The sequence below is a fragment of the Juglans microcarpa x Juglans regia genome, chromosome 8S (genome assembly GCF_004785595.1).
Source record: "Juglans microcarpa x Juglans regia isolate MS1-56 chromosome 8S, Jm3101_v1.0, whole genome shotgun sequence".
Classification (NCBI taxonomy): Eukaryota; Viridiplantae; Streptophyta; class Magnoliopsida; order Fagales; family Juglandaceae; genus Juglans; species Juglans microcarpa x Juglans regia.
Genome location: NC_054609.1, coordinates 4,816,724 through 4,839,915, shown reverse-complemented (window position 1 = coordinate 4,839,915; position 23,192 = coordinate 4,816,724). Strand labels below are relative to the sequence as shown.

The 23,192-nt window shown below is 32.9% G+C and overlaps 3 protein-coding genes and 1 non-coding gene across 5 annotated transcripts; 1 reads left to right on the top strand and 3 right to left on the bottom strand.

Moving 5' to 3' along the window:
• Positions 1 to 341: 341 nt before the first annotated feature.
• Positions 342 to 4,319, bottom strand: LOC121244935 (NAC domain-containing protein 6-like). 2 transcript variants are annotated; one of them, XM_041143185.1, is made up of 4 exons: positions 3,727 to 4,312; positions 2,193 to 2,420; positions 882 to 1,203; positions 342 to 621 (listed from the first exon to the last, which is right to left on the bottom strand). In XM_041143185.1, the coding sequence occupies exons 1-3, from the start codon at positions 4,201 to 4,203 to the stop codon at positions 1,087 to 1,089; spliced, it is 822 nt and encodes a 273-aa protein (XP_040999119.1). In that variant the 5' UTR covers positions 4,204 to 4,312; the 3' UTR covers positions 342 to 621; positions 882 to 1,086. The 2 variants fall into 2 exon arrangements, with proteins under 2 accessions (XP_040999119.1, XP_040999118.1); XM_041143184.1 differs by lacking the exons at positions 342 to 621; positions 882 to 1,203 and adding an exon at positions 1,782 to 2,069 and having other exon boundaries at positions 3,727 to 4,319.
• Positions 4,320 to 10,793: 6,474 nt separating this feature from the next.
• Positions 10,794 to 12,352, bottom strand: LOC121244021 (uncharacterized acetyltransferase At3g50280-like). The gene has a single exon (XM_041142068.1). The coding sequence runs from the start codon at positions 12,296 to 12,298 to the stop codon at positions 10,925 to 10,927; it is 1,374 nt and encodes a 457-aa protein (XP_040998002.1). The 5' UTR covers positions 12,299 to 12,352; the 3' UTR covers positions 10,794 to 10,924.
• A 5,400-nt stretch (positions 12,353 to 17,752) lies between these two features.
• Positions 17,753 to 17,859, bottom strand: LOC121245139. The gene has a single exon (XR_005936552.1). It is a non-coding gene; the product is annotated as a small nucleolar RNA R71 (small nucleolar RNA).
• Positions 17,860 to 18,531: 672 nt separating this feature from the next.
• On the top strand, positions 18,532 to 20,286 carry LOC121244143. The gene is made up of 2 exons (XM_041142184.1): positions 18,532 to 19,294; positions 19,682 to 20,286. The coding sequence occupies exons 1-2, from the start codon at positions 18,532 to 18,534 to the stop codon at positions 20,284 to 20,286; spliced, it is 1,368 nt and encodes a 455-aa protein (XP_040998118.1).
• Positions 20,287 to 23,192: the final 2,906 nt, after the last annotated feature.

The window sequence follows — 23,192 nt, the reverse complement described above, 5'->3', positions numbered from 1 at the left end:
AAACCAAGGCAATGCATCAAAAAGATTATATTATACCCAATTGCACTCTCCTACTAAAGATAGTGCCACTCAACCATCACATAATTCTACCATTTAACTCTTGTCAGCTTAGAAACAATAAGCCAGATCGTAAAAGCTGGTGTTATTCCAAGCTTCATATATTCAGTTATGCAATCAGTAATGAGATAATTACACATTTACCATGTCCACATGATTATATATCATAAGCAGCTGCACGAAAAGCTGCCGAAGAAACAAGAAAGCTAGCACTTCATAGCACAATTCAAATTATTAACTACCCCACCACTGGCACTATATCAACATATATAAGAAAATCAGCATATATGATAGCTCCATCTCTTTAACAATTTTTGTTTCATTACAGAAAAAGAAGAAGGCCAAAGGAAAAGAGGTCTTTCTAAGGAAGCTTCTGATCAAGAGGTGGTGGAAAATAGATGTAAATGAGGAAGAAGAACCTCTACCATCAATGCATCAACTGCAGCTTTATCAAGTCAGGTGAAGCAGCTGACACTCATATAACTTAATTTACCATTGTCAATCATAATAATCTCTGTGTGTGCTGTTGGGATAAATTGCCTTCTATCAGGCATGAGAACAAATCTGCAAGCCCAGACCAAAAGAAAATTGCTAAATATATACTTAAAAGAAATGATATTTGCAATCCTAGGGTGTGCAAATCATGCGCAATCCTTTTGAAAAAAGTGGGTAAATCTGAGATCCACATGAAAAAATTATTTTTTTAATGGACCCCAGTTTTTTTTAAAGAAAGTACGCAGAACTTGCACACCTAGGACTATATATTGCATTACTCATACTTCAATGGGATTGAAACAGAATAACAAATAATAACATATAACTACCTTATAAGGCCAAGTCATCCTTCCATAACATATCTCAATATTGTTTAAAAATTTCACATAAGGTTGTTTAAGATTTATCCCTTCGCATCTGTTGTTGAGTATCTAAATCCAATCCTGAAACAGTAATTTCCAGTAACAGCCAGAGCATTCCAATGAGTATTCATATATCTTTATAATCAACTGCTTCAAAGTCTCTGATGAATAGTTACTGCACAAGATCGTCCAACTCAATGTAATCTTCCTCTAAAATGGAAAGTGCTTGCTGGTCAGTCAGACCTTCAAAAATCTTTGCACTACTTCCTGGAAGCACAGACGAGCTCTTCTGCACACCGGCAACAGCACAAACAGGAATGTAACTAACTTAAAAAGAAACACACTTGTAGTTATATCTGAATGTGCACAACACATGCCAAAAAAAAAAAAACTTAATAGATATCATATATACTTACAGTAGGGCTCGTTTGGATAGTGAGATGAGATGAGATGAGATGAGTTTAGAAGAGTTGAATAAAATATTATTAGAATATTATTTTTTAATATTATTATTATTATTGAATTTGAAAAAATTGAATTATTTATTATATTTTGTATGAGAATTTAAGAAAGTTGTAATAATGAGATGAGATGGGTTGAAAGTATTTATGTATCCAAACGGGGCTAATTTTTCATTACTTAATAGACATCTCAGATACCCATTGAAGTATCTGTTTTGCTCACTCTAGACAGTAAGATTCGCTAGAAAATCTTGAGGGTAAAATGTGCAAAGGAAACAAAGGCAGACTGAGGAAAAATATTAAACTTTCCAAAAGCAAGTAAAGTTCGAATGCTGCATCAAAATTAGAAAAAGGAAAAAAACTACAGTTGACTAAACTTTGATTTTCTCCTGCAAGCATCCCCCCACATCAGCAGAGTACATGGTGGTACAGAAAGTTAGGCCTATCATCATGTTAAAAGTAGCTAATAATAGTATTTTGGGTTTTTAGGCAAAACTTTAAGCAACTTAAAACTGCATGTTACTTCTATTTCTGAACGAACTTGCAGATTGTTGCTGATGCGATAACTTGTAATGGTGTGAGGAAAAAGTAGAGGTTGTAAAAGAATATTTCGACACATGCAAGAAACATGGCTGATCATAAATAACATAATGTTAGAGCGTGAGGTCAATGTGTTGCAGATGAACATATAACCCTGCATCACATACCAAACCCACGTGAAAATATGTACATAAAAAGATAATATAATGACACAAATTGAAGATGTGTTCTGGCAGTAAAAATTATATAGAGTATTGAGGACGTTTTGAAATGTTACCAGCTCCCGAGGCTGCATGCCTGACTGATGCAGAATGCTGGCACCAGAAACAGAATTGTCCTCATGCATTTTAACTTCAAGAATATCAGGTGTAAGGCATCCATTGTGCTGAATGCCAATGTGACGCACTGCAGAAACAGCTTCCTCAGCACAAGAACTTAAGCCATTATCCAATATGCTATTTCCACTACAAGATTTGAAGAACACTCGACAAAGGACAAAAGAAGCCTGCAGATGGATAAATAGTTAAGGTGTTTTCATAGAAACATAAGATAAAACCCAATAACACTGACCAAACCTCTGCTCCTTAACTTTTCAAAACCTGGCCTAAAAAAGGCAAAAAGCACCATCATCTGAACCACTAAAATTTATCATGAGAATGAATACTAATCGAATCACTTTATAGCAAACATGAAAGAAACTGTCTCGTCAATTGGCATAAAGCATGGGTGAGTTGATTGGCAAAAGAAGCAATACTTCATGACATCTTGTTAGAAACCATATGTTGATGAAGACGTATCCAGATAGGCCAATTAATAAATTAGCAATGCTGCTTCTTGGTCCGTCCATGAAAAACATCTTTGTGTTCAGATTTTGTACTTGCTAGCTTTAGGGACTTCTATGCATGACTTGGCTCAGCAGATTTCATATTCGAAGTGAGCAGAGAGAGAGAGAGAGAGAGAGAGAGAGAGAGAGAGAGAGAGAGAGAGAGAACCAAACAAGGGAAAAGGACGCAATCCATTGATCGCCAACCACTTCTCTCCCATTGATGTCTAATTAATTGTCCAATCTATCCACAGGCTAACCATCTAACAGGAACGCTACTTTTTATGAATAATTCGGAAGCAAATAGCCTGTAAATAAATCAACTAACGGTATGTATCTGATACTATACAAGTACAGCTTTCTTTGATTAATAACGAAAAATTGATATTTATTTAACGCAGACCAATTACTATTTTTGCATCTTTTTTGTCTGGCCCAATACACAGAGTGTCACAACGTGCAAACAACTACGTGGGCTTTCGACAAGGCACTTCTATTGAGCTGAAACTGATGGAATAAACATCTGATATTTCACACATGATTACTAGAAATCGAAACAAGCACTCAATCATCGTACACTCAGAATCATACACCAGAAGCAAACTGCAGAAAAAATTAGTTCAACGCTTGTGACCTTTCCAGAATCGACCAGTATGAGATACACATTCGATTATAAACTTGAGTCATGCATATTCATCATGCCAGACCAGAATCATAGATGGAAACGTAAATTTATCCATCCTTGATCTTTTCGAATCAAAAAATACCAACTATTAATGAACAAGCAATAACCAAATTCCATTTTTTCAGAAGAATTTTGTTATTCCCAAAACAAGCCTAAAAGTTCAAAACTCAAGTGCATACTTAGCCAAGAAGAAAGATAAACAAAAACTATTCGCGCATTCGTACCGAATTCCTCCTCCCAAAGCACGGAAAATAAAAATGAATTTAATACCCAGAAAGAAATGAGTAATGTTTCTCAAAGTACCTTGAGATGATCAGGCAGCGCATACTCATGCATAACCCAATCAGTAATCCTGGCCGCGGTCATGGACGAATTCTTCTGATAAAACACGAAGCATGACCTTGTCCCCAACAACACCTTCCCTCCTCTTCTAGGGTCCATAACGTCCCTCACCTTTCCCCACTTCCTCCTCCAGTACCCAGTCTTCGTCCTCCTCCTTCCCGCCTCGCTCTCCTTTTCATTTCGAGCCGCGTAACAATACCAGTTCCTCTTACTGGCGCCATAACCGTACGAAAAGCACGCCCCGTCCGGTAACTCGAAGGGGTCATAGTGGTAGAGGTCCAACTCTCCAATCAAATCGCAACCATCGGAACCCTCACCGACGACGTTGTTCTTCTTAGTCAAGTAGTACGAGAGGAGCTGTTGCTGGGAAGGGTGGAAACCGCAACCCGGGGGGGCCGAAAACGACTTCGCTCCGGGGTCGTCGTGAGGATCTCCCATTGGATACAAGGGTCCCAAACCAGAGCAGGGTTACAATGGGGGCGGGGAGAGTGGTTTTGTAATGCAAGGAAGCGTGCATCTGAAGCTACCCCGAGTGTATGCGTTCCCCTTAACACAACGGTATGACACGTGGTAAAATGTCGGAGGGACAGCGCAGGGAAGATGTCATGTTTTTATTGGCAGGTGACAGGAAGTGAGTGACGGCGTCAGATGCTTCGGAACGGAGAGGATGTTTGGCCAATAACTTTTTTCATAATCATGTCCTAAGAGAGTTTTATCTTTTAAAGCCCTTCAACGTTTCTACCTGAACACTTGGACTTTGACCGTTAATGATTTGTAAACCATAAATTTCCAGTAATTTTATAAATTGATAATCTATTAATTTATAAAATTATTTTTAGTATAAATTAAATTAAATATATTATATAAAATTATATCAATTTATAAATTTATAAATTTATTTTTATAATATTTTTTTATAACTGCAACAATTAGTCTTTTTATAAAGATAAAAAATATATTTTAAATTAAACAAGACTTTGCGCAAATATTTTTTTAATTAAATTCTATATTATATAAAATTATGTTAATTTATAAATTTATTTTTATGATTTTTTTATAATTGCAACAATTATTCTTTTTATAAAGATAAAAAATATATTTTAAATTAAACAAGACTTTGCGCAAATATTTTTTTAATTAAATTCTATATTATATAAAATTATGTTAATTTATAAATTTATTTTTATGATTTTTTTATAATTGCAACAATTATTCTTTTTATAAAGATAAAAAAATTATATTTTAAATTAAACAAGACTTTGCGCAAATATTTTTTTAATTAAATTCTATATTATATAAAATTATGTTAATTTATAAATTTATTTTTATGATTTTTTTATAATTGCAACAATTATTCTTTTTATAAAGATAAAAAAATTATATTTTAAATTAAACAAGACTTTGCGCAAATATTTTTTTAATTAAATTCTATTACAAAAGATATATAATTTTTTAATGATAAGACTTATACACTTCAAATTTATTTATAGAATTATTCAAATTATAATATAATTTATTTATAAAATGCCTATCTCAATATTTTTATAATAACTTTTATAATGACATTTTCGCGGATTTGTAATGATTTGTTAATAAAGGGATTAATTTAATCAAAGTTAAAAGCTTGGAAACTATATAAAGATAAAAATTAAAGTTTATTCTATTTAAAGAGCAAATTAGTGGGATTGAAATAGTATTTAACCTTTTCATTTTAATATCTTTTCTCACCTCTCAATTCGCGACACGTGGGGTACAAAAGATTTTGCCATACTAATCAATAATTAGTAAGGAAGAAGATGGTGGAGTTCACATCTGGTCTTACTTCTAATAGGAAGGAAGAAGAGTCTCATAGTTTGCGTATATAATTAGAGTGAGAAGGATGAAAGGAGAATCTTCAGATTACTATGAATCACAATCAGATTGGCAGGTCATATGAAATCTACAGATTCTTGGATCTATCAACATTTTATAAGAAAGACAGCTCATAACATTCTTCCATCTAAAAGTAATTTATTTAAGGCTGTGTTTGATTCTCAAACTCAGCTGAATTCAATCTAACTTTAAGTTGAGTCTAATATTCAAACATCCAACTCTCAAATTATTAAACTCATCTCAACTCAAAACTTTCTTATACGTGGGACCTACAACCTTTTTCAAATTTTTATAAAAAGTATTAAACTCATCTTAATATCTAAACACATTTTAAACTCAGTTTAGATGAGCTCCACATAACTCCTTTCACTATTTAACTCACTACTATTCATAAAGAAATTAACTCAACTAAGCTCAACTCAAATATCTAAACGCAGTCTAAGAAGAGGATTATAAGCACAAGTTTATGCCCAATCTATAAAAGAGAAGAAAAGACCATTGTCCATGTGCTTTGGAGTTGTCTTGCTGCAATAGATGTTTGGATTGAAGCAGATACACTACAAGAAATCAGAGTTTTTCCAGCATTCAAAATCGTCACAAAAATTCTATATAATCGATGCATTTGTACATTTTCGGCAATTTTTAGTTCGCTACATTTTTAACGAAATTAATTTTTCACTTTTGAGTTAACCAGCAATAGGCAAAAATTATTGCAAATTTCTAAACTTATCTATCAAGTTCAGAAATTATCAAGTGTTGAGATAAACCTTATGGATATGTGGAAAAAGTTAATTGAAAGCTAAAACTTGAAGATCTTAAACTGGTGGCCTGAATCATGAAGAGGTTATGGCTAAGAAGAAATATCTAATTTATGAGAATAAATTTGAGAATCCTAGACAGCTGTATAGATCTGCAAACCAAAGCTTACTAGACTACCAATCAGCTCAGTGTCAGTGCAAGATGATCATCAACAAAATGCTATAGTGAGGTAATAGGTTAGATGGTTGAAACCAAGAGGCATATATGCAAAAGCTAACTTTGATGCTGCGGTTGACTATGGTGTACTGATTGAAGATATGAGAAGGATGTTCGGTGAAAAGACAAAGCTGGAAATTCCAATTCACATTTAGAGAGAGAAATTCTATAGCTCATAATCTTGCTAAGTTAGCTATAAATATTGTTAGAATAAACCGGTTATCAAATGCTAAATTTAAAGTATCGCAGCAGAAATAAATAAAAGAAAAATAATGACAATCACACACAAAACATCAAGATTTAAGTAATTCGACTCAATGTGAGCCTACGTCTATTGGCGGGTTCGGTCTTAATAAATTCACTATCAACAAAAATGGAGTACAAGAGATTTAATCACAAAAATTATTTACAAAGAATTTCTCTCTCTCTCTCAAATGCTTCTACCTAAAAAATGAAGTAAATTCTAAAAAAACAAACGTCGTTTTCTATTTATACTGAAACGGTGGACACTAACTTTCGAACATTCGCTTGAGCGAGTGTCGAGCGAATGTTAGGGTTGGCATCCCACTCAAGCGGACTCTCGAGCGAATGTCAAGTAAACTCACGGGTTGGCCTCCCGCTCAAGCGGACTGTCAAATGAGTATCCAACGAACTCTCTGTTTGAAGCTTCACTTGAGTGGACTGTCGACCAAAGTGTCGAACTAAGGTTGCTTGAGTCAGGGTCGAGCCACAATTGAGCCAAGGTCAAGCAATAGTCAAGCCAAGTCTCAAGAATGGCATTTACAATAGGAAATCAAGCCAAACTCAACAAATGTGTTGGAAGAAAGAGTTTGGATTGAGGATTTTCCTAGATAAATCCTAAGCTCGGTGATGAAAGAGAAACATTGTAATGAACATTACATTGAATCAGTTGAATAAAGCTATAAGCAATGTTCTGATTTAAAAAAAAAAATTATATTCTCAGTATGGAATGGTTATCATATTGTAAAACCTAATAAATGTATCATTAAATAATTTAGTGAAAACGCATTTAAAATTATCACTTCTTTTCTCATAGGGTACTTCTAAGAAATTTAACTACTATCATCATTAATCGTCAACCATCAATGTTAAATTAAATTGAGAAAATTATTAATTTTATATTTATTTTTAACTTAATTTGAATTTTCTCTTGCTAATGATTAAAACCTAAATTTAGAAGAAGAATAGTGTTACATGTGTTTACAATTTTACGTACAAGATTCATTTTATTAGTTTTTTTTTAAAATTCAAATTTTAAATTTTATAACTTTTAATATATCAATAACTAACACGTGAAAAAGTAAAATTTTTAAATACAATTAATATTTTTCTATAGAGGGAGTTGGATCGCCCATTACACGCTTGAATGGGGGAGCTTCATAATTTATTATCAACCTATACTCAAATGGGCTTAATAGATCTTATTGGATTGTCCAATAATAGATCAATGACCTTCTTTCATTTCTTCAGAAATGGTAAGTGGGCCAAGAACTCACTAAAGGTTGGCCCAGAAAAAGTTCTCTCTTCTTGTCAGTTAGGGTAGATTTCTATAAATAAAAAAATAAATAATTTTTTTCATTAGTCACTATTTATTATCCCATACCTTACACTTTATAAAAAATATCCTCACACCTTATAAAAAAAACTGTAAATATAGAATATGAGAGCAAATAGTGGCCGTGAAATATAACATTTCTCTTAAAAAAAAAAAAAACAAAGGAGTTGCTAACTTCCTATTTATACATGATCTATCACTTTCTCTTTTATAATAAACTCGTTTGTTCTCATTATTAAAATAAAAATCTATTTAATATTAAAATAAAAAAAATGAGAAAATAATTGAAAATTATCACCATATTGAGCTAAATAAGTTGAGCGCAAATCAAGATTGTTTTTAGCTTTAAAGTCTTTGGTAGAGCATATATAAATCGAATACTCTGTTTCAGATACAATATATCATGCAAATAAAATTAATACTTACATAAGCACTTTTAGTGACATGACATTTTAAATAAAATGAAAGTATTTAAATACATACTTAAACAATATCTAATGATTTTCCATCAATTACCATGAGAAAAATGAAACTAGATAGATCATGGGATATCTTATCAAATAGTCAAATGAATAGAACACATCTGAAGAATGAAAACTACAAACGGTACTTAAGAAAAACTTATAAAAAATTTATTTATCTACATATCAGTTATTGATATGCTGAAAATTATAAAATTTAAAATTCAAAATTTGAATTTACAAAAAAAAAATAATAAAATAAAATTTACACGTAAAATTGCAAGTACATATAATACTACTCCTGAAAAATTTAAAAATGTCGTTGGCGACACAAGTGCTTGAATGGCTATAGGACAAGGGTTGTGTATAGTTGCAACTCTCTTTTTTCCCCAAAGACTAATCAATTCTCATTTATCGGCTGAAAAAGAGGGCATAATGAAGACAAAATGCATGTCTTCGTTATGTCCATCTCAGTAATGGACACCCATCTTTCTTTAAAGTTAGTATACCTTCTTTGGCCTCCTCAGGAATGGAACTTCTATCTGTATACACCTTTGCTACACCCTTTAGCAACATTTTTTGCAGAGAAATCTTCCATCATATTAGAATATTAGTAGTAATTTAGTCATTCTTTAGCCAAAATTTGATTAGAAAATTCATTTTTTATAATTTAACTAATCATTTTTCAACAACGTCAAATAAAAAAATTCTCTAAATCTATCACTATTCTATTAAAATATTGATTTTGATCTTTTCATTTATTTTAATTCTAATGATATTTGAAATATTTATTCGTTACTAAAAAATTACACATTAATTACCTAACGTTCATATTATTCCAACAGATATAATTTTTTAACGGTCTCTTTTTTACAACAGTCATATTTTTTTAACAGATATATTTTTAACGACTATATTTCGCTAACGGTTATATTCTTCCACTATAAAATATAACATTTTCTCAATAATTTTATTCACTTTAACTTAAGTTGTGTAAGAACTCAAATGAATTCAATCCATTTGTTTCTGCTGCTTGCTTCTCTCCTGCGCAAATAGAAATGCATTATTTTTCGCTGCTTGCTTCTCCCCTAGGCTACCGTGATGACTTTTTAAATATAAACTTTCAAGATAAATTTTCTATATATATATATATATATATATATTAAAATCTTAACTACGATTCTTAATTTTGCAACACTTACTAGCTCAACGAATACAATAGAATATACACCAGAGGTAAAATTCTTATTAGTTTTCCAAGTAACAAAAATTTATAAGTAAAATAAATAAAGAATATCCACTAGAATTAAAATAAAAAAATTTACAAGAATAAATTACAATTAGAATAAAAATAAATAAACAGTTCAAAATCAATATTTTAATAGAATAGTAAAAAATTTGTTGAGCTGTTATTTGATAGTTTTGAAAAATGACTAGTTAAATTTATAAAAGTGAATTTCTTAATCAAATTTTAGTTAAAGTTTATTGAGCCCACTACTAATGTTCTAAGTGCCCAAGAGGTGGGTTGGCTACTAAATGAAAGTTAAAATTACAGTAGATAGATTGAGTTTGATGTGGATGCATTTTCAACAAGCTAGCCAAATGTTGGCTAAATTTTAACTATGCCTAATTCACTACTAATGCTCGCAGTTCAGACTATTTGTTCTGTACTAATGACGAATAAATTGAGAGTCTAGGTTTTATAAGAGTGGTTCTTTAATTTTTAGCATGGTAGATCAGTACCTGCTATATATTATTCACTCAAAACACGTATGAAATTATTATTTATTGTCCTTTTAGCCATCGTTCTTTCATCATTTATTGTCCTTTTAGCCCGCTTCACTTGACCGCATGTTATTTTTTAGTTTTTATTTTTATTTTTTCATTCACATTTTTTAATAGATTTAAATATTTTTAAAAAATAAAAAAATACACCAATATATTTAAAATTACTAAGTAAAAAAAAATAAAAAATAAAAAAATTTTCCCAATAGAGCGGTACACTTTGGGAGGTAAAATAGTATTTTCCAAATTATAAACAGATAATTGAAAAATTAAATAAAAATTTTCAAATATTGATGCATATTACGAGATTAAGAATAACATTACTCTAACATCATGTCACTGTTAATATTACCAATCGTGCAACAAACATAACTGTTGATTTCCTAAGAATCATGGCACTGTTTTGGCACCCTACAAACATGCTATTGCTTGCTTTTCTTGCAGTCCATAGATTTGGAAAGGTCAGATCCAGGGAAAAGCTTTGCAAATATTAGTGCAGCCGATTGGAAAGAGTGACAGCCTCCATGAATTCCTCATCAGATTCCAGAGCTCTCATTGAATCTGGTGGAAGGCAAAACTCCAAATCTACGCTTCCTCCTCCCTCATATCCCGGGTATGCTGAAACTTTCCCATCAAACTTGTTTGCATATCCACTGCGAAGTGCCAATGCTTTCCCCATTCCAAATTCATTCCCGTACATGTTGAATCTGGGTGAACTCCCCATCATCACGCTGTAACGGTCAAATAGCCGATTAAGTTGATAAACAGTCGGAGACTGCAGCCAGGCGTCGAGCCATCCACGCACGATCTTGTCAGAGTGGTTAGCCACGGCCTGGTTCAACTGCCATGCCGCCCACCCAAGACTCTGCTCAAGCAATTCCCCGGCTGTGGCTACTCCTGCCACCACATGAATCGAGTTCCCAAAGTAGTCAGGAGAAAAGGGTGGATCGATTCTAGTTCTGTTATTGGTGGCCATCCTGCAATGGGTTGTCTGGTCGTGTGGAAGACGGCGTACACGAGTTATGCATCTCCAGACAAGTGCCGACAAGGATTGGAAGGATGAGATTCTGTTTGTGTTGTTCTCTGCATTGGCCTTGGCTTTGAGTTTGGCTATGGATTCTGATGAGAAATGGAACATTCTCTCTCTGAGTTTGGGTGCTTCATACCTGCTTGTGAACTCATCTGGGTGTGTGAAAGGGAGGTTGATGATTGGACCATATCCATCAGGAAACCATCGTTTATGGATAGGTGGACGCGAAAGGGAAACATTATTTCCATCTGCCTGAAAGATCTCAGACCAGGAGTTGAAGAAATGCCAATAAGATGTTCCATCTGCAATTGAATGGTTGATGGAACAGCCTATAAAAATGCCATCTTTGAGCTCTGTCATTTGAATGGAAAGCAGAGCCATTGTATGCCCATCATGATTGATCGCTCTGTCATGATCAAATAACGATTGAACAACAGATGGGACATCAATCGGTGAAAGGACGTCTGCTATTTTCATGTCTAGCGCTGCGTGGATAAATTTAGCTCCAGGACTGTTATTGCAGTCAACGAAAACCAAGCAGGAAGGTGGGTTTTCATTCTTTTGCGTCACAAGGCGGCCGGATAGTGGATAGAAATGGACAAGGGCGAGGGCGAGGGAGCTCTTCAACCGGTCCAAGAGAGTCTTGACGAAGGCTTGATCTTGGTCATCTGATGCGGGAGGCTTGTTGTAAAAAAGGCCCTTTTGGATGTAGTTCACAGAGAGCATGGCAAGATCCCATGGCGTCAGGTACAAGGGTTGCTTCGATTCTTCCGATGCATATTCTGGTTTGATAAAGCATTCTGAGATGTGTCGAACTCTGGGAGGATTCGACATGAGAACTGTAAGGGGAAGATGCCGGTTTTTGTAGGAAAGTGAGAGTCTTCAACCTCCCCAAGTACCTTTTGGTTAAATATCCTTCTCTGGCCTGGGTTTATATAGCTAAAGATAAAGTAAAACATGTTGACTGCAGTTGTTCATATTCTTCAGAGCACCCATCATTTACATACTCCACAATAAAGCAAAGCTGCAAAGGTGCCCACTGGTGCAAGAAATTATCACAGCACCCTACCCTGACGTGCTCGTAAGGGACAATTTGTCAAACATGTGGGGTTCGAATTTGATTGGTTTGAAGGAGTGAGTAGTGAGTACTGAGTATTCGAAATGAAAAATCTTACCACTTGTTTACCGCCGTGAGGGCATCCTCGAAGCCATGCGACATATAACCACGGGAAAATTTGAGTATGGGTGGCACTCCAGCCACCGCCCCAGGCATAATTTATCTTTTTTATTTTATTTTATTTTATATTATTTTTAAATATATTTAAAAAAAATAAAAAATTAAATATATTAAAAAAAATATTTTCTTAATTACTAAATAAAAAAATAAAAAAAATAAAAAAATCCAACAATAACACCTAGTAGTAAAAATCAATAGTGCGAATATTATTTTTGTTAAAAGACTACAGAAAAATAAGGCAATATAATTACTGCTGATAGCTTTCTTGGAGGTACCGCTAATTATTTTGGTGTTTTTAATTTTTTATATAAATTTTTTAAATATTTTTAAATATATTTTTTAAAAAATTACAATATCTTTAAAAATTATTTCTTTAATTGTGAAGTAAAAAAAAAAAAAAAAAAAAAAAAAAAAAAAAAAAAAGCGAACGGTGGGAGCGATGTGAATTTTATCCATTTCGAAAACCCCACCCTGAGGCGGTCAGAATCGCAGTGAATGGTCCTTTGATTTGCAGTAGGTACAAGATAGAGACAACTAAGGTCGTAGGTGTACGTTCTGATATCACAGATTTAAAATGTTACGAATAATATTATGAAAAAAATTAATTTTAAGCGATTTTACGTTTAATATGAAAATATAATATTATTAAATATGATTAATCAGAAAGTAAATTTTATTAAAAATATTATTAATTTAAATTTAAAATATAAAGATAATAACAATAATACATAGATTGATGATACGTAAATTTATTTGTACATAACAAAACTATAATATTATAAGATGTTTGATCCTATATCTCAAAATATCCGTGGAGGGTGTGAAATATGTTATGAATAATGATAAAATAATTTAAATTAATACATTTTATTAGAATTAAAAAAATTAAATTATGAAATTATAAAATTTAAAATTCTTTAAATATTATTTTTATTTTAAAATATAAAAAATTATATTATTTTTTGTGTTTTGTTTGAAAGTTTAATAAAATTATAATAATTAGATGAAAAAATTGAAAGTTTGAAATTTAGAAGTGTTTTATATTTGAGTAATGTTTGAAAAGAAAATTTTTTAAAATATCTAAGAATACATAAGATTAGTTATGTACCCAAACGGGCTTTAAGTGTATATTTTGTGTTTGGATATTAAAAATATCTCAAAATATCTATGAATAGTATTGAAATAGTTTATAAAATAATAATAAATAATTTGTGAATAATTAGTTTGAGAAGTAATTTGAGAATATCTGAAAACAATTATATTTCCAAATAGACCCTAATCTATATGCCAAAATGATATATGAATTATCTTGCAATGAAAACCCTACCTCAATTTCTGTTTAAACTTTCAAGTAGTATTAAAGTAGAGATTCTGAGCACAAATATTGACTCTATGAACTTTATCTCATTAATTAAATATTACACATATTCAAGCCACTCGTTAAAAATAAGTCTATTCCACACATAAAAAGGTAAGTATTAAGGATATAATAGATAATTAAACTACTTCTTTATTTTATATTTTCAAAATATAAAAGACTTTAATTCTTTAATTATATGCAGTGGTTCGTTCGATGGTGCAAATGTTTGGTGGAAGATTGACTTTGACTGGTTCCAACTTCCAATCTTACCTTGTATTTTGTATGAAACATGCTCTCGGAAATTTTTATTTTTCCACTCCTTCCTTCATTGCATACCCCACCCCGTCTTTGTTTGTGTACCTGATCTCAATCTGCCTTTATATAATATATATATATATATATATATATTAAAGTAATTCGGTCATGGCCTGGCTCTGCTTCCTTGAAGGTATCTTTTGCCTTATTTTGTTGTCACTTTGTAAAGAAAGATTTCGGAAGGGACAAATGATATTATAGGTATGAGTCAGCAGTAATACAAGAGAAAAATGCTACTTGGGTCTCCATAATTTTTTTTTTATTTAGTAATTAAAAAAATATTTTTAATGATATTGTGAATATTTTTAAAAAAAATTATTTAAAAATATAAAAAAATAATGAAAACAAATAAAAAAAAATTTTTTTTACCCTTATCGGGATCGTCTCGTGCGGCAACTTGGGTTTTGAAAACCCTAGGTGTAATCAATTGGTTTATGTTTTTTAAGAATAACAAAAATAGAAATGAATTAAGTAGATAGCTAATAAATATATTATCTAGCAAATTAATACAAATAAAAAATTATTAAGTTATGTTTGAATACGAATGACATGATGCTTTCATCTTATCGTAATATATTGTATAATTAAAATTATTTATGCAAGTAAGAATTTTAATTAATATGTCATTTTGAATAGGATGAGAGTACAAAGTGTCTACGACTCCATCTTCTCTATGACCACAACTCTTTATAGAAAAAATATAGACATAAGCCCCCCACCTTATATATCACTTAAAAATATATGATTTTACTTTTTTATCCTCATATTTTATATTGGATTAAAATATGAAATATAACGATAAAAAATTAAATTCACATATTTTTAAATTGTGTATAAGAGTATGTAGTTTCTGTGTAATACAACTCCTCTTTATAAAGAGAGAGACAAAACGAGGGAGTCTCTATAGGATAGAGATGTGTGCAATACACTTTTTTACTTTGTTAATAAAGATATATAATTGTATTGACTCTGATCTAGTCAAATATGGGTGACCAGCCATTACCATATATTTGTTATTCAAGCCCTCTATGTTGGACTTTGTAATCAATGAATAAATGAAACTACTCCAAGCTTTATTAGAGATGAAATTTCTCTTGTTTCCTAGACAATTGGTGAGACTGCTCCATTTTCAGCCATTGGTGAAGTAAACAGAGACTCTTTCAATAGATGGAATTACTTGTGCACATATTTTATGGGTTCTTTTGTCAATCTCTTAAAAGTTATATTTATTACTGATAAAAGGGAAATATGCTATTTTATGTACTCTTATTACACTTGATTGAATAAGTTTTATTTGCAAAAAGAGTATTTAATCAATAATGCATAATCAGTTGGACTATGCCATGTAAAGACTGATTACACAAAAAAAAAAAAAAAAAAAAAAAGACTTGAGCTCAGTTTTTAATTCTTATGGTGTGTATTGTAGGTTGGGGTCCACATTTGCAATAAAACTTACTTTATGCATAATATAGAAAACCTAGGATGAGGTCCACATTTGCATCAGATTTACTCATACCAAGGATGAGGCCCACATCTGCTAATAGGAGAAGAATAGAAGAGTCTAGAGGCATACGAAAAGCAAGAGAAAGAAAGAAAAGAAAAAAACAAAAGAAAGAAGGGAAAAACAAAACAATTACGGGAGTAATGGAGAAGGGAGATTCCGTGGCCAAGAGAGAGAAATAGTAGCTGGAAATGGGTACAAAAGAAGGGAAAAATGTCAGAGAAGGGGAGTCAGTTAGCTTACAATTTCATTTTTTATTTTTACATTCCAGAGGTCTTCGAGAAATATTAGGGTTTTCATTTTGGTAAGATTTGATGTTGATGATGGTTAATTTAGGCTAAATCTGTAGCCTGGGTTGTGATAAAACTTTCCTTTGCTCCTTATGATTGTTGGATTTCTATAGATATTGATTTATATATTTCACTATATCCGAAATCAAGTATCTGAGAATGGGTTTCTGTTGGATCCTCTCGTTCTTATTCCTGTTATATTGTTGACACTAGGCACAACAGAACCTTGAATCAATCGAGGTGTCTCTCAGCCAAGTGTTAAAGTAAAAAATTGGTTGATGATTAGTGATAGATCCTTTTAAAGCCTTGGTACATGATCTCTGAGTTTATGTTCTTCAAATTGTATTTTGTTAATACCTTGTTTGGATTAATAAGAGGAGAGTAGTACCCATAAATCTTGGTGATATGTGGAATTGAAAGAAAGTCTAAAATCGCAAACCAGGTGATAGACAGACTATTTTTACAAAATCTCAAATTACTTTATTGTCCTTTTAATTTTCTTTTACATTAGGGTGAAGTTTAAATTTCAATTGGTTGTCATAAGTCGAATAGTTTATTTTATTAAAATTTGAATTATTCTAATTTAGTCTATTTCCTTTCCAAAAAATATTCAAAACCAAGGCACTCTAGAAAATCAACCATACATGTCAATAGCAACATATCCTCCTTTGTGAATATAACATTTCCTGATTTGTTTACTTATTTTCATACAAAATCTGTTTCCAAGTGACATATCATCCACACTCTTATCAAATCTGAATCTTTGCAATTTCATACTATTAATTGGCTGGAACTCCTCTTGTCCATGTGTAGATGACCTTGGGTGCTACCTTGTATTACAACTAGTTCACTTCTGCACTTGGGAGTAATAGTTTGGAAGCCATCAAGTTTTTGGCACCGTTGACGGGGACAACTGGTGTTTTCAGAATATTATCTTATTGCTAAGAGGGTGTTTGTGGAGTTAGGAACCTCTTCACAGCTTGGGTGATATATTTTCCTCTCATTCCATTTATTTATTTTTATTCTACTTTATCTTTCATTTCATTTTATTTTGTTGAATTTGCATGACTAGTTGGGCTAGAGATAGCACATGTAGACTTGCTAGGACTGAACCATCAACCTTATCTTCGGGTTCATCTGTTTCTCATAATTCAGCATTTGAATCATCATTTGACATTCATAGCAACATAGCTGAAAATGATCAAAATGATAGGAAAATGGTAAATCCTAACAGGACACTTAGAGAATATTTTCAGCCTGTTAGAACTATCCCACCTTCTTGTATCATTCAACCTTTGAATGCAAATAATTTTAACTTCAAACCCAGGATGATTCCATTTCTACCACATTTTCATGGCATGGAATCAAAAAACCCTTATTTGCACATCAAAGAGTTTGAAGAAGTTTGCTCAACTTTCATGGATAGAACATGCACTCAGGAAGTCATTAGGTTAAAATTGTTTCCATTTTCTCTAAAGGACAAGGCTAAAACCTGGTTAAACTCCGTAAGGCCAAGGTTTATTGGGACTTGACAGGAGATGCAAACTGTTTTTTTTAAAAAACATTTTCCTATGCATAGGACCAATGCCTTAAAAAGATAAATAATGAATTTGGTCAAAAGGATGTAGAAATATTTTACCACTGCTGGGAACATTTTAAAGACTTATTAAATGTATGTCCTCATCATGGATATGAGAATTGGAGGGTTATAAGTTTTTTTTTTTTTATGAGGGTTTACAACAAAAAATGAGATAATTTGTGGAAACCATGTGCAATGGTGAATTTTTTTAACAAAGAACCCTTGAAGCATTTGAGTATTTTGACTATTTGTCTGAAAATGCTCAGTCTTGGGATGTTTTTGAAGTATATGACAGATCTGAAAATCAAAAATTTTTAAGTGGGAGTGGAAAGTATCATTTGAAAGAATCTGATAATTTACATGCTAGACTTGCACTACTCTCTAAGAAGGTAGATTCTATAGAGCTTAAGAAAGTCAATGAGTTGCAAGTCTTACTATCTACTTTTGAAAAATGTAGCATTTGTGAAGATCCAGGACATGTAACTAGTGCATGCCCAACCATTCATGCTTTTAAAGAAGTTTTACTTGACCAATCTAATGCTGTGAATATGATCTCTAAAATTTTTTCTGGACCATATTCTAACACCTATAATTCAGGTTGGAGAAACCATCCCAATTTTGGTTGGAGAAATGAGCAACCAGCAGCCCCAGGACCTGCTCAATATGCTTCCTATTCAGCACCAACAGCCTCAGGACCTTCACAGTATGCGAATCACACACCTCCAGTGCAAAAGAAGAACCTGGAAGAGACCATACAACAACTGTCTGTGAGCCTCCAGTAGTTCATGCAAAGTCAAAATATAATAAACAATCAGAATTCACAAGCAATAAATGACATCAGAGGAACACTCACAAGAGTGACCACCTCTCTGAGTGCTCAGGAAAAGGGAAAATTTCCTGCTCAACCTCAACCCAACCCTCAAGGACAGAATCAACAAATTCAGAGTAATGCTGAAAGTGCCAATGTCAAATCTGTCAAGGCCATCACAACTCTAAGGAGTGGTAAGGTTGTGGATATTCCTGCACATGGTGCAACCAGCTCAGGTAAAAATTCTAACCCTCCCCAAGATAAAGATGAGCCAAGCATGCTAGAATCTGAAACAAATACATGCCCCACACCTGCCCTATTCCCACATAGATTACTTTCTCTGCATAAAGAAAAACAACATGCTGAAATTCTGGAAATTTTTAGACATGTCGAGATTAATATTCTTCTTCTTGATGCTATAAAGCAAATTCCTGCTTATGCTAAATTTCTAAAGGATTTATGCACTGTAAAACGGAAGTTAAATGTGCAAAAAAAGGCCTTTCTCACTGAGCAAGTTAGTGCAATAATTCAAAATCACACACCACCCAAGTATAATGACCCTGGTTCACCAACTATTTCTTGTGTCATTGGAAATTCAAAAATTGGCCAAGCTTTACTTGACTTGGGTACAGGGGTTAATTTACTGCCTTTTAGTGTGTATGAACAGCTGGGTTTGGGGGAATTAAAGACCACTTCTATTATTTTACAGCTTGCTGACAGATCCATCAAAATACCCAAGGGTATTGTTGAGGATGTCTTGGTCCAAGTAAATAAATTCTATTATTCAGTAGATTTTGTGGTACTGGACATGCAAGTAACTGTCCATTCAAATTCTTCAGCCCCTGTGATTTTAGGGAGACCATTTTTAGCAACTTCCAATGCTATAATTAATTGTAGGAGTGGTGTTTTAAAATTAAGTTTTGGGAATATGACTTTAGAATTGAACATTTTCAATTTGTGCGGGCAACCTTAAGAACTCGAGGATCTTCAAGAAGTCAATGCACTGGAGTCTCTTCTTTCTGAAAATTCTCTGTTGAATTATGATTGTAATGAACAATGGGAGGAATTAGAGAACTCCATTGATTTTGTTGAACCTACTAACATTATGTCATCTATGTGTGCTGCAGGAAATTCTACTGAGGTGCAGTGGAAGCTCAAATTTGAGCCATTACTAGCACTTCCAGCAGCATTAAAGCCTTCCACAAAAAAGATCTCAGTGCTAGAATTAAAGTCCCTGCCTTCAAAATTGAAATATGCTGACCTGGGTCTAGAAAATTCATTTCCAGTAGTAATTTCTTCTCAATTAACTCCTGACCAAGAGAGTAAGTTACTGACCATGCTGAAACAACATAATGCAGCCATTGGTTGGTCCATTGCTGACATAAAATGTATAAGCCCTCTTACTTGCACTCATAGGATATACTTAGAAGAAGACTCAATACCTTCTAGGGAGATGCAAATGAGATTAAATCCTACAATGAAGAAAATAGTAAAAGCTGAGGTTTTGAAACTTTTAGACATAGACATCATATATCCCATTGCAGACAGCAAATGTGTTAGTCTAATCCAAGTAGTTCTAAAAACATCTGGGGTGACAGTGATAGAAAATAACAAGGGGGAGTTAGTGCCTACTAGGGTGACCACAGGCTGGAGAATGTGTGTAGACTATAGGAAACTCAATGAGCATCTAGGAAAGACCATTTTCCCTTACCTTTCCTTGACCAGATTTTAGAAAAAGTGGTTAGGCATGAGTACTACTGCTTTTTAGATGGATTTTTTTGGATACTATCAAATAGAGATAGCCCCTGAAGACCAAGAAAAAACCACATTTACTTGCCCCGTTGGCACTTTTGCTTTCGAAAGAATGTTATTTGGGTTATGTAATGCCCCGACTACTTTTCAAAGATGCATGCTAAGCATCTTTAGTGATTTAATTGAGGATATTGTAGAAGTATTTATAGATGATTTTTCATTCTTTGAAAAATCATATGATGCTTGCTTGGCTAACTTACAAGTTGTTTTAACCAGATGTGAGGAAAATCAGCAGCTGTTAAACTGGGAAAAATGTCATTGTATGGTCCAGTAAGGCATATTTCTTGGACACATTGTGTCCTCATGAGGCATTGAGGTTGATAAGGCTAAAATATAATTAATTTCAAACTTGCATGCACCTAGGAATGTAAAGGATGTTAAGTCTTTTTTAGGCCATGTTGGTTTTTATAGAAGATTTATAAAAATTTTTAGTCATATCTCTAAACCTCTTTGTCAACTTCTCATGCATGATGTCAAGTTTGAATGGACTAATGAATGTCAAAACTGTTTTGAGCAATTAAAATCTTTCCTCATCACTGCACCCATTGTTCAACCCCCTGATTGGACACTTCTTTTTGAATTAATGTGTGATGCTAGTGACTTTACTGTAGGAGTTGCACTTGGACAGCGAAAAAATAAGATGTCACATGGCATCTATTATGCTAGTAAGACCTTGAATGCTGCCCAAAGAAACTACTCTACTACAGAAAAAGAACTGCTAGCTGTTGTATTCGCTTTGGATAAATTTAGATCTTATTTGCTTGGCTCTTCTGTCACCATATTTACTGACCATGCAGCACTTAAATTTCTATTATCCTAAAAGGATACAAAACCAAGGCTAATAAGGTGGACTATACTATTGCAGGAATTTGATCTCACAATCAAGGATAAAAAGAGGGTGGAAAATATAGTGGCGGACCATTTGTCTCAACTTACATCTGAAAATTCTGAACACTCCCCTTTAATCTTTGATTATTTTCCTGATGAACAATTATTTTCAGTTGAGACTTTACCATGGTATGCTGACCTTGTAAATTTTCTGGTCACAGGAAAAACTCATTCTCATTGGACTGCACAGGACATCAAGAGGCTGAAATCTGAAGCTAAGTGTTTTTTCTATGATGATCCATACCTTTTTAAGTACTGTTCAGATCAGATTATTAGAAAGTGTGTACCCAATTCTGGAATTTCTGGTGTATTGTCCTTCTGTCATTCAGAAGCTTGTGGTGGGCATTTTTCAGCCTATAAAACAGTAGCTAAAATCCTTCAAAGTGGATTTTATTGTCCTTCTATGTTTAAAGATGCATATAGCTTTTGTAAGGCCTGTGAACCCTGTAAAAATTAGGAAGTATCACTAGGAGAAATATGATGCCCATGCAGCCTATATTAGTGATTGAAACTTTTGACTGTTGGGGGATAGATTTTATGGCTCCATTCCCCTCTTCGTATGGCTATTTGTATATCTTGCTTGTTGTGGATTATGTTTCTAAGTGGGTTGAGACAATCCCTTGCAAAAACAATGACCATCAAGTGGTTTTAAAATTTTTAAAGGAAAACATTTTTGCAAGGTTTGGCATGTCTAAGGCCATTATCAGTGATAATGGTATCCACTTTTGTAATAACCATTTTTCTGCCTTAATGAAGAAATATGGCATCCATCATAAAGTCTGCACACCTTATCATCCTCAAACCAATGGCCAAGTTGAATTAGCTAATAAGGAAATAAAAAACATTCTTGAAAAAATAGTTAGCCTTAACAAAAAGGACTGGTCATTGTGTTTAACTGATGCTCTTTGGGCTTATAGGACAGCCTATAAAACCAGTTTGGGCATGTCTCCATATAGACTAGTGTATGGGAAGGCTTGCCATCTGCCTGTAGAGTTAGAACATAGGGCATATTGGGCCATTAAAAAATTCAATTTCAACACTCACTAGGTTGGTTTTGTAAGAAAATTGCATATGGCTGAATTAGATGAGCTTAGAATGGATGCCTACAATAATTCCAAGCTGTCCAAAGAGAGGATGAAGAAATTTCATGATAAACATATCCAACGTAAAACCTTTGAGCTTGACCAACGAGTGTTATTGTATAATTCTCGATTACACTTGTTTCCTGACAAATTAAGGTCTCGGTGGAGTGGTCCATATGTGGTCAAAATTGTCTTTTCCCATGGTGCTGTGGAAATCATGAATTCTCAAAATGGTAACATGTTCAATGTTAATGGACAAAGACTCAAACATTTCATTTCTAATTTCTTATCTGAAGAGTCTACTTTACATTTGTTGGACCCAAATAATAATCCAGTCATAGAATCAACTTGATTTGGTTTCTTAATCTATCACTTATGTTTTTCTTCTCTTATGTTTTTGTAGTCAGTTTTTGTTGTTGTTTTTATTTCTTCCTTTGATATTCTCTTCACAACTCAATTAGGTACTATCTTTCACAACCTCTCTGCTGATTCTCTTTTCCTATAGACATTTCACTTTGTTGCTCAGTTTTTTGTAAGTGCTCTTTCTCTCATACATCTTTAATTCCTTAGTATCATTAATGACAATGCTACAATCTACTGGGGGAGGGGGGAGAGAACTTAATTTTTTTTTCATGCCTTAGACACATTCTAATCCATCTTTGAAAGTGCTGTGAATGAGTAAATAACAGATTAATACTCTTGTTTCTGAACATATTGCGCTCTGAGTAGATTTGCTGAGGTTATAGAACATTTAAAATTAAATCATATTCAGAAGTTAAGTCAAAAGGGAAGTTTATCTAGCTTGTTTAGTTACTTAAACCAAGGGATAGTAGTTAAAATCTTGCTGAACACACAC

Coding starts and splice junctions, on each gene's coding strand:
- LOC121244935 (XM_041143184.1), bottom strand. CDS start 4,203: ATGGGAGATCCTCACGACGACCCCGGAGCGAAGTCGTTTTCGGCCCCC. Junction 2,421..3,726: donor CGCTGCCTGATCATCTCAAG/GTACTTTGAGAA, acceptor ATCCATCTGCAG/GCTTCTTTTGTCCTTTGTCG. Junction 2,070..2,192: donor GCATGCAGCCTCGGGAGCTG/GTAACATTTCAA, acceptor TATGTGATGCAG/GGTTATATGTTCATCTGCAA.
- LOC121244143 (XM_041142184.1), top strand. CDS start 18,532: ATGCAAAGTCAAAATATAATAAACAATCAGAATTCACAAGCAATAAAT. Junction 19,295..19,681: donor ATCCATCAAAATACCCAAGG/GTATTGTTGAGG, acceptor TGTGTGCTGCAG/GAAATTCTACTGAGGTGCAG.
- LOC121244021 (XM_041142068.1), bottom strand. CDS start 12,298: ATGTCGAATCCTCCCAGAGTTCGACACATCTCAGAATGCTTTATCAAA.